The sequence below is a fragment of the Amblyomma americanum genome, chromosome 1, assembly GCF_052857255.1.
Source record: "Amblyomma americanum isolate KBUSLIRL-KWMA chromosome 1, ASM5285725v1, whole genome shotgun sequence".
Classification (NCBI taxonomy): domain Eukaryota; kingdom Metazoa; phylum Arthropoda; class Arachnida; order Ixodida; family Ixodidae; genus Amblyomma; species Amblyomma americanum.
This window is the reverse complement of record NC_135497.1, coordinates 149,294,138-149,305,306: the sequence shown is the minus strand read 5'-3', so window position 1 is coordinate 149,305,306 and position 11,169 is coordinate 149,294,138. Positions and strand designations below refer to the sequence as shown.

The 11,169-nt window shown below is 45.5% G+C and overlaps 1 protein-coding gene across 1 annotated transcript in view; it reads right to left on the bottom strand.

Annotated features, from left to right (window-relative positions):
- Neos (nuclear receptor coactivator protein neosin) overlaps nt 1–11,169 on the bottom strand; it is a gene marked incomplete in the record, with an annotated part of 88,030 nt that overhangs the window by 39,218 nt on the left and 37,643 nt on the right. Inside the window, 3 exon segments of the mRNA XM_077647295.1 lie at nt 37–85; nt 2,992–3,087; nt 9,324–9,512. Of these exon segments, the coding sequence (XP_077503421.1) occupies nt 37–85; nt 2,992–3,087; nt 9,324–9,512 (334 nt within the window).

Here is an 11,169-nt window from a genome sequence, read left to right as displayed (position 1 = left end):
AAGCAAAGCTTCATCTTTCAGAAAAAGGAGGTCCACCTGCATGCCAAGGTTCTTGAGGCGTCGCTCCACCATTTCTGCATAATTCCTGCAAGATAAAGAAAGCAGCATTGGATTTCACGAACTGAAAGAATCACCATTTAACCCCATTAGTCAACCATGTAGTATAGTAAAAAGTAGTCTTCAATACAAACTCTCACCCAATTGAATCCTCTCTTAAAATGACAGAACTGAAGGCCACAAACAACACCTATCCATGGAAGATGACAGGTATCGTATTTGCTCGTATAATTTGTGCACCCCTAATTTATTACCCGAGTTCACAGAGGCCGCGTCACTGTGTGCGGCACGGAAAGGTGCGAGAGGAGAGGGGACGCTGACAAACAGTGACACTGAAATGGGGGGGGGGGGGGGGGGGGGGGGGGGGCATTATTTCACTAAAAGGTTGCCACCTCCCCAGACTCCAACTGCTGACACTCATTTCTAAACAATTCAATTTCAGGAAATCATTAATGTAAAGCACAGTGGGGCTGAGCTAGTCATTTCACCGTTATTTCACGGATGTTGTTCTTTGTTGGCGTCATATCCAACCATAGTTTAGCAGGCAGGCTACGATGTGGAAACTGGAGAAGGATATTTCTGGGCTGGTGTGTTGTTTTGTTGTTAACTTTTATGTGTGCTGCCATATGTGATGAAAGTGTGCCTGCGTTTTTTTTTTTTCCTGCTATTGATAATTTTATGCATCAGGATGTAGATTTATTGATTTGGCTAGGTGGTGTAGCTATGTGCAAGAGGTAGCTGGGTTAGCCAGCCAGCCATGACTCATGCTTTATTTTGTATTTAAACTGGAGACGAGGAACGCTCCCTCCTCACCTTTAGTGTGAGGCAATCCACGACCTCCTGCAGAGAGCAGACGAAATTTCACTCTTGCCTTGATTTTAACCACCAATCAGGTAATCTTCGCATGGCTATTAATACCCATTTAAAATCTATTTTTCCTCCACTCTCCTTAAATCCCAATGCTTTGAATAAATTAGCCCCTTTGCTGCTTTCAACTGCAGAGTGAAGCTTTTTTACATAAATGTTCAGCCATTTCCTCCTCTCTTGGTACTTGACTTGGTAAATCTTAATCTGCAATGCTCCCGCCCCGCCTTCGAACAACAAAGAGCTTCCTTGTGGATATTTTCTGCATCCCTGTTTTCCACACCCCTCTCCGTTTCTTTAACTTTTTTTTTTTTTTCACCGATAAGTCCACTTTTTTTTTGCCCCACACCCTCTGGTGTCCAAATATTTGCTCGACAATTTTCTAGTTTGCATTCTGCATTTTTCGTTAACATTCCTCATGAACAAGTAAATCAAAACTTTCCTAGCCCACCGCTTTTCCTCTATCCTCTCAATCACTCCTGAAATTTTACCTTGTTTCTAGCTTCTCTGCTCCTGAATGATGCCCATCCAATGTCACCTAGTACCCCCTGAGTTGGTGTATTCCCATGTGCTCCCAAAGTGAGCCAATCTACCCCACACTACTTAATATCTAACCTTGCTTGAACCTCTGGTCTCATGCAGAGGACTGCATTCCCAAAAGTCAGACTTGGAACCATCACTCCTTTCTGCTTCTCTGTGTCGCCATCTGACAGCAGACAGTGAAACTGCGGGCGTTGTTTTGTAACATTTGGTGCGCAGGACAAGCAGCGTCGTTGGTGTACCTCCTATATTCCTCTACCGCTGTCCCTACATGAACTATAAATCTATGGCACTGATGGCAAAGGTTGCCAGATGTGCAAGCATTTCCGGCAGTTTTAAGAGTGCTAGCTCTACTACTCGCGTTACTCCAGGTCATGTTAGTCCGCAATCCAAGGTCATGCGTGCCATAGTTTCAAAATAGCGGCCGCAATGCATCCGTCGCATAGTACAATGTATGCATACAACATGGCCAATATGGCCGCCATACTACTTGACCGAGGTGGCACCACACCATGATACCAGGTGGTACCACACCAGCATTTGCAAGAGCACAGAAACAATATAGCACACGGCAATGACCTATCTTATCTGGTGGCTCAATGTAAAGGTTGTGAGGTAATGAAGAAAAAAAAATGCACTGCACTATTGTGTCACACACAGATAATTTACACCCAGAAGGAAAAAAGACCACAAGGCAAGTTGTAGAAGCTTTTCATATCACTAAAGAGCAACAGAACTGCATCGGTAAATAGTCCATTAGTCTGTCTGATAAGGAGTTTGCGTTTCATGGCAGTTTGTGAGTGCTGCGCACATCTTTGTTGAAGTTTACCTTTGTATGTTCTCTACTATGACCATGCCTTCCATTATTCCTCTATAAACGTCACGCTTTTTGAATAAAGCTTTAGTTGTGAGTCCGCGCTCGTCCTGTGTCCACCTGTCTTCTTGTTTAAGCCCGTTATACTTAGTGGTACGGGCAGGGGCACTTTATTTTTCGTTGTTTTTATCGTCCCACAATAATTTTTGTCTCCTTGTCTATCGTTTTTTGCGCTGTTTTAGCCTCATGAACCCATACCAACTCGCCCAACTCAACATTTTACTAAGCCACATTGCAAGGAATTACACTTTGTGTTCTGATCTGTGAGCACGGAGCACCTGTCAATGGCCATCAATGCATTTGTAATGGTAGGTCCCATCCGGCCTATTAGAACATGCACCAGCACAAATATCAAAGATCTAGCACTAACTCATGTGCCTTTGTTGCAAGCCAGAAGTCCAATCCACAAGACGGTGCAAGACCACTTGTGTGACAAGTACTACATCACATACGTTGAACCAGTGAGCGCCATTCATAAATGCCACAATGTTGCAAATGAACTCAGGTGAGCAAGATCATTTACGATTTTCAGCGAATCAAAAAGCAAAAGTGCAGTGCCTGTCTAATTGGTAAGCAAATAGAATTCACAGACTGTTTAAAATTTTGAATATTTGAACATCACTCTTAAAAACCAATATAAATAAGACAACCCTCACCTGTTTTGCCTGTGAAGTACAATTATCTCACAGTCATTTGGCTTGCGCAGATTTGCCTCTGGCCTGAATGGTGGTGGAACAGGCACAGCTTCCATTCTGCACAAAGAAAGAAACTGTTAAAAACAACAGGAACGCCATGCCTGCCAAGCAAAGAAAAGGAAAGGCATCTCACTAGGTTTTATTTTGAACTGCAAGTGCCCCTCTCCTCTCATGATTGAATAAACCGTTACTGCGCACAACAAAGACAAGGACTAAACATGCAAGGTCCAGGACAACTGCAGACTCGCAATTACTTTTATTGCAAAAAACGCAGGGAATATATACACACAGCATTGGCCAGATATGCCACTTCACATTCTGCAAGTGAAACAGAAGCCTGGCTGATGCACTTATCACCTCTTGTTTTGATAAAATAAGCCTCCTTGATTTCCCATGTTAAGCGAACCTGATGACGATAAGGTATGTTAGTACATGAAAACAGCGAGTGGCAGCCCAGTTTTTCATTTTTATTTTTACCCTCTTTACAATTCTTATTTTGTCAAAACAAGAGTGGTAAGTGCATCAGCCAGGCTTCTGTTTCACTTACAGAATGAGAAGTGGCATATCAGGACAACGCATGAATTAAGGTCAGTGTTATTTGACTTACTTGCTGTTCACGCAGGTGCCTTTGTTTATATGGTTCTTTGCTTCTGTGTGTATATATTACCTGTGTTTGTTGCGAGTCTGCGCTTGTCCTGTTCCTTACGTGTTAGCTCCAAACTTTCACCCTCATCGGATTCCTCCGCGTCACTCTCGTCCCGCACTTCAGAAACATTGCCCTCGTCCGCGCACGGTTCCACGGTGTCAGTGTCGTTATCGACAGAAATAAAATCATTCCAACCAATGTCATGACCCCCCAAGTCAGACTCAGCGACGCCCGGCCACAAATCGCCGCCGTGCTGGTCATCTTCCGAAGCATCTGGCTCGGCATCAGACACTCGACGAAGCGGGCCTTGCGGAAGCAGTTCCGCTCGCCAGTGGCCGTCACCTCCGCCCAGGCCGCTTTCATCATCTCTACCGCTGAATACAAAGGAAATGGGCACGGTGGCCATCCCGAATTACTACCAGGGCCAGAGATTTGAACAAAGCCAACAAATCGTCCGCACCGCAACAACAGTCCTACTCAAAGGCTGTAATGTGTTTAAAAAGAAAGCTGTGATGTTGAATCAAAGTGGCAGACAGGTCTAGCACAGGCACAGATGTGCTGCCCATGGAGATGACAACATACAAGTCGAAATACAGTAGACTCCCTGACGAACCTGGAAGGACCATGAAAATGTGTTCAGCTTATCCGCAGTTCATCTTAACACTTTCATGACCGCGCCTATTCCCGTCGACAGTATATTGTCGATGGTACAAGATTGAATTTTGGCGCCTCTCCGAACGTTATGGACAGCTAGCACCATCGAGCGGGTTAAAGAGAGACTATTTTATCAGTTTCGGAGTTGTGTTTCTCTTTTCCACCGCGCAAGGATTTTTAAAGCGCCTGCAATAGTCGGAGTGATGAGCGCTCGTTGTTTCCGAGATGGCATCTAGGTCGCGTGTCCACCCCACGGAAACGGCGAGTTTCAATGGATTCCGACACATCTGGGCTCGAATTTGCGGATGATCGTAGCAGCACAGACTCAGAAGATGAATTCAATTCGTCGGACTTCAGTACGGACGACGAAAGTGCGGCAAACCGCCCCAGAACATCGACAGGTATCCGCCGGTGAGTTTTGCTTGCTTCTAGGATCGTGTTATCGCGTCGTAAGGATTTCCGGCGTGTTCTAAAGGTCACAATTCTTATCTACTGGCTGTCAACGTCATTCGAACGGGACCAGTTGCCGGCGGCCGCGCAGAGAGTGGAGTTTTGTCCACGAAGACCGCCGGGAGTGGACCTTGGAATCTCGCTCCGGAGCGCTGCGCGGCGGTTCGTAAGAGCCGTCGATTTCTTCCTGTTGTTTTTCACCGCCGAAATCATCAGGGAGATATGCAACAACACAAATAAGTATGCGTGGATGCATATTTTTGACAAGCCCACGTACAGCGAGAGAGATGGATCGTGGAAGGAAGTCACGCAAGAGGAGATGCTCAAGTTCATCGGACTTCTCGTATACATAGAAATTGTGCAAGTCTCACGCTTGCATTGTTATTGGAGCACACGCAGATTATTCTCAGGTCTTCTTCCGCCTACAGTGATGCCAAGGAAACGGTTCAAGGCATTGCTTGCCTTCCCGAGTGTGTCTGATCCAGAGAAGACGACCGTTGCACCCCATGGCAAGCTTCACCACATATCCTCTCTGCTTCAGCACGTCAACGATTCTTCCGCGCTATTTTTTCAACCGCGTCGGAACCTCTCTGTCAATGAGGGGATGATGAAATCAAAAGGTCAGTCCGAAATTCGCCAGTACAGGAGGGATAAAGTGATCAAACGGGGTTACAAATTATGGGTTTTGGCAGATTCGGAAACGGGGTACACTGTTCAGTTCAGCGTCTATACGGGAAAGCGCGAAGAACCTAGTTTGCGAGGTTTGGCATTCAATGTTGTGACACGGCTGTGCGAAAATTATCTTTATCAGGGTTACAAAATTTTTTTGGACAATTTCTAAACTTCCACATCTTTGTTTGTTCATTTACTGGAGCGCAAGACACTTGCGTGTGGGACAACGCGGAAAGATCGGCGTGGCTTTCCAAGTAAACTCAAAGACACACAGTGCGAAAAGAAGGCGAAAAGAGGAGACGTTCGATGGCTAAGGGAGCAGGATGTTTTGTACCTGCAATGGAAAGACCGGCGAGTAAATTTGTCCTTGCAAAGCGAAGAAAGAAGGTCGGGAATACGTGGACAGAAGTGTCCGTGAAGAAGCCGGTGCTGATCAAGAAATACAATGTGGGCATGCTGGGAGTGGACAAATCCGACCAGCTCATCGGATCCTGCAACGTTCTTATGAAGTCAGTCCACTGGTGGAAGACACTGTCCATCCACTGTATCTATATAGCTGTAGTAAAAAATTTAAAATGTTTGACAAGCATAGTCGGCAGCATCCAGAAGTCCCTGAATTATTGAGAAGTTTGCACTTCGACCAGTTTGCCTTCAGGCTAGAACTAATCGAACAGCTGCTGGGATATGATGAGCCACATCTTGCGGACCCCCCAGTCCCGCCTGTTGTTCCCTCTTGGAGTGCACCTCAAGTTCAACAGCATCAACCACAAAAAATGGAAAGATATACCGTATAAACGCGTGTAAGGGCCGCACTTTTTTTTCCCAGATTCGGGGGGCAAATTACGGGGTGCAGCCCATACACGCGATTTTCGAAAAAAAATTTTTTTTTTCAAGTGAAAGCAAACCAATCTGGAATGCGCGGCATTTATTTACCGTTCAGGCATCACTCACGGAGTCTTCAGACTCCGAGCTGGTGCTGTGTTCAGGTAAATGTTCAGCCCACAGAAAGTCGTCTCCGGTCCCGTCTAAACTGTTTGAAATTCCGGTCACTTTGGAACTCCGGGATACAATGTCGGTCGACACGGAATTCCACGCGGACAAAATCCATCCAAGCACAGTCGCGAGCAGTGCCCTCTTAAGCCGCCCTGTCGGCGTCTCGTCGTGATTGCCATTGGCCATCCATTCCGAATACTGCCTTCGAAATTCAACCTTAAAAGGCCGATTGACACTTAAATCCAGGGGTTGCAGCATGCCGGTGAGGCCGCCCGGTATCACGGCCATGCCTGTGCGGATACCGCGCAGACGTTCCTTAACCCTACCCGTCAAGTGACCGCGGAAGCTGTCCAAGACGAGGAGCGATCGTCGGGCCAGCATGGCGCCTGGGCGCTTCTCCCAAACGCTTTTTACCCAGTCGAGCACAAGCTCATCGTCCATCCAGCCCTTTTCTTGGGCGCGAACTACAATTCCCTTGGGGAAAACGCCTTTAGGAATCGTTTTTCTTTTCAGGATGACATAGGGGGGCAGCTTCCGCCCGTCCGCGGTGACGCACAGCATAACGGTACACCGTTGGCGCTCCGCGCCGGTTGTCCGCACGAAAACACTCTTCTTTCCTTTCAGTTCAACTGTGCAGCTCTCAGGACAGTCGAACCACACGGGGGTCTGGTCGGCGTTCGCTATCTGCGAAAATATATAGTTGTGCTCACGACGCAGACCGATGACATACTTCTGAAAGCTGAGCACCTTGTCGGTGTAGTCGGAGGGCAGCCGCTGGCACAGCGTGGTCCTTCGCCGAAATGATAGGCCCTTCCTCTTCAGAAATCTTCGTACCCAGCCGGCACTAGCCTTGAAGTCCTCGTGCGGTATGCTTTTAGCACGCGCCTAGGCTTGTGCCCTCACGCGCAGCATGTCCGTTGTCAACGCGTAGCCGTTGTTCCGCACTTCCATTGAATAGCATAGCAGCTCTTCTTCTAGCTCAGGAAATTTGCATGGCTTGCCTCGGAAAGCGCGCTTTTTGGAGCTGGTATTCTTCAACGCATCCCTTTGTCCGCACCACCGTCGGACACACTTCTCGTCCACGTCAAATTTTCTGCCCGCGGCACACTTGCCGTGTTCGAGAGCGAACTCCGCTACTTTCAGTTTAAAGTCCGCCGTGTAGCTGTTGAGGTGCTTGCCCATCGTGCAACAGTGACAATGCTCGGAGGCAGTTCATGAAAAAGTGAAGAACGACAGCGCACGAGAGCAACAACTATGCCGAGCGACCACGCTAACACAACCACCAAAAACGCATGCTTTGACAGCCAGAACAGAACAAAGTTAGACCTGGCGATACCGATGCCAATACGGATAGCGGAAGTACAGTAGCAGAAGCTCACGGCAGAAGAAAAGATGATGATGATGATGGCCCGCGGCCTCGGGCGCCATCCATGGGCGGCACCTTGAAGCTCCTGTGCGCATGTATTTCGAAGGCTATTCTTGCGTGTTTCCTGAAAAGTTTGGGTGCGGCTTTTACACTGATTTTTTTTCTTCAAATATTTCCTTTGGGAATACGGGGTGCAGCCCTTACACGCGTTTATACGGTATATAGAAACTGCAAGCTGTGCTATGAAGAAAGGAAAGTTGAGCAGAAAACAAATGTTTTCTGCGAAACATGTGCAGCTAATCTCTGTTTCACTTCATCGAGAAACTGCTTCGAATGGTGGCACGATAGACACTAGGTCTAATGTTTCCCTATGTACCTGAACGGCTTTTGTAGATACAGAGCTAATATTTGCAGGCTCATTTTATATGGCTCTTTTGTTGAAAATGTATATTTCGATTTTTTTAAATATTTTTTTTGGTGCAAAGCAGCATTGATGTTTTTATCGATCTTTATCGTTCTTGTTGCGATTTTTTTGCTTTGATAATTTTTTTTATCATTAATAAATATGTTGTTTGAAATCAATACCGTTGGAAAGATAATTCTTCTTCTACAATTTGATACCATACACAACATGAATCATTTTCTGTGGCAGGAAGAAAGATAATTACCAGACTACACGAAAACTACAGATTTTCCCGCGGTCACGAAAGTGTTAACAAAAGTGCCTCCAAAAGATATGTCAGCATGCCAAAACAGTGAATAAAATGGTCTTGCAGCTAGAGGATACTTGCAAGCAGAGCATTTATTGCACCATGCATGAAGTGAGCTGAAGAGTAAGGGCAATGCAGAAGCAGTAGAGCCTCCTCACGAGCGGCATCATCTATGTGAAGAGGCTCCATCGCACAAACTGTGAGCAGCCCGTGTCAGGCGTGCTGTTTCAGCTCACAGGAACAACAAAACCACCACGGGGGCAGAAGCAAAAAAAATGGATTGGCACCGGAACAGTGAGACTCCTTCTAAAAATAAAAGGCCAGGGACATGCCAATCAGGTTTCAAATGACGCACAGCTGTGATCGGCAGGTAGGCCTATGTGCGACCAATATCCGCTGTGACAGCGGGCTTACACGAAGCCCAAAAAAACTGAAACCAAAACTATAAGACCGGACTATTTTTCACAGGCGATGCCCTGCAATGGTCGTCACGCATGCTGTTGCACACATCAAAGGTTAATGGGCAACACTGTACCACAGATTTCAAGCTTGGGGAGGGCAATCTAGACAACTGTTTGCCATTTCAGCCATACTTTGAAACAGCCTCCCACCTGAAGCCAGTTGTGAGCCAAAGCTGCGTCCGAATTAACAAGAACCTGACACCAAGGACACACACCGGCACTGGTTGATACTGCACCAGCAGTCCGAATCAATTGAGGTTGAATAAACGAGATTTCACGGCTGCCTTGGATGCAAACACTTCATTTATCTCTGGTATAAAGAACCAAGTAGTACCCCTCACCGGACTCGGGGGGGAGGGTGTGGCTCATCTCTCCCATATCCCATGGGTGGCTCGTCACGCCCGAGGTGGCTGTAGTCATCCCTGCCACCCCAGTAGCCATCTCTACCATAGCGACCGTTTCCTTCGGGCCGTGGATAAGGTCGTGGTGGATCATCTCGCCCATACCCACGCTCATCTCTTCCACCATACCTGTGAGCAGCAAGAAAAAGTGAACAGTACAAAAGAATGAAAAACATAAAACTATTTAAAAATAAATATGTGCAATTCTATAACGCAAAAATAAGTCACAGTACAATGAAAGTGGGGATACTGGATCCCATGCTTCATTACGACACACAATCCAAATCACTATGCGATCACCAGAACTGAAGACTATAGAAAGGTTCCCCTTTTCCTTACAGCCTCCTTGTTCATTCACATTACTTTACAAGTGCACCAAGGTGCGCTGCAAGAATACGGTGGGAATAAACAAAATTTTATGGCATTGCTAAAAGCTAGCTAAAATTCTATGCTTGCCATATCTGAAACACAATTTTTCTACAAGAAGAGAGGGCATTCTGTACAGGTTTTCACGTCATTTTTAACAAGGAAAAGCAAGTTGATATGCAGACAATTTTTTTTTAGAGAGGATTTTTATCAGGACTCAGATTTTTTCAACGCTGATGGGAGAGGACTACCCTTGAATGCACTTCATTCTACATGCATACATTTTGCATATGATGTATACATTTCAATTTTCTCCTTCAAACAATATCTGTTTCAAGGAACTTAAAACAGCAACTGTCATTTTTGGCCTCAAGCCTGTGTTCATGATCAAGATTATGTAACCACAAGTTGCAAGACAGCTGTGACCACAAGGCGTTGAAATTGTTGGCCACTAGTTTCGTTTCCCAGATGATCACAGAGGTTGCAGAAACCCTGCTTCAGAAACCCATGGAAATCCAAATGTTAGGTGCAGTGCATTATTTGCAGTGCTGCAGACCTTCACAAAGGTTGTGAGCAGGCACACGGTGCAAATGGCATTATCTACCTCAAACAAATGCCCCTTTTTCTGCTCCTGGTACTCCCCCCTACAGACGAGAGAAAACAAGGGTGCAAGAAAAACCATTCTTCCCCCAAAGTAAAATCCACTATAGCAATAATATATGAAATTTCACTGCGCAGTGGAAAATGCTATACAGGTCAGATCAGCAGCTGGAAAAATTCAATTTTCGTTTCTAAAATCACAAATGCAAATATCTGTAGAGCTCAAGTTCTATGAAAATCAGCACAATAATTTTACCCTGGTTGCATCCTTTGATATCAGGACAAGCCAATGACATAACTTACATAACTCCCTGCTCAATAAACAGACTTGTTTCACATGAAATTAAATGACATACTGACATACTTGGAATCAATATATAAAAAAACAGTTGCTTAAAAATTTCATAATTATCACTACATTAAAAAAATGTTTGGTCCAAGATGTACTTCTTTACCTTAACTTTTTCGGTATCACACCACCATGCATTGATCACCGGTGATCAACGGATTTGAAGCGCGATTTCACTGCTACCAGGGTCGCAGAGGACTTGTGTCATCTACTGGGTTGTTTAGACACTCAACATTCATTTCTTATTAAAAGGAAATTCTCAAAGGCCCCTCACACATCCTAAAGCTAACAAAATACATGTAAAGTCATTTTGATCATCATAACAAAATAACAAAGTTCGAAAGAAAAAACAATTTGGCAGTAATTAACCCACACTTGACATAATTGCTAATTATCATGTTTAACGGAAAAAGAAAAGCTTTGGGATGTGCAGTGGACCTTTGGGAATGAGTATATATTCTTAAGGCAGCT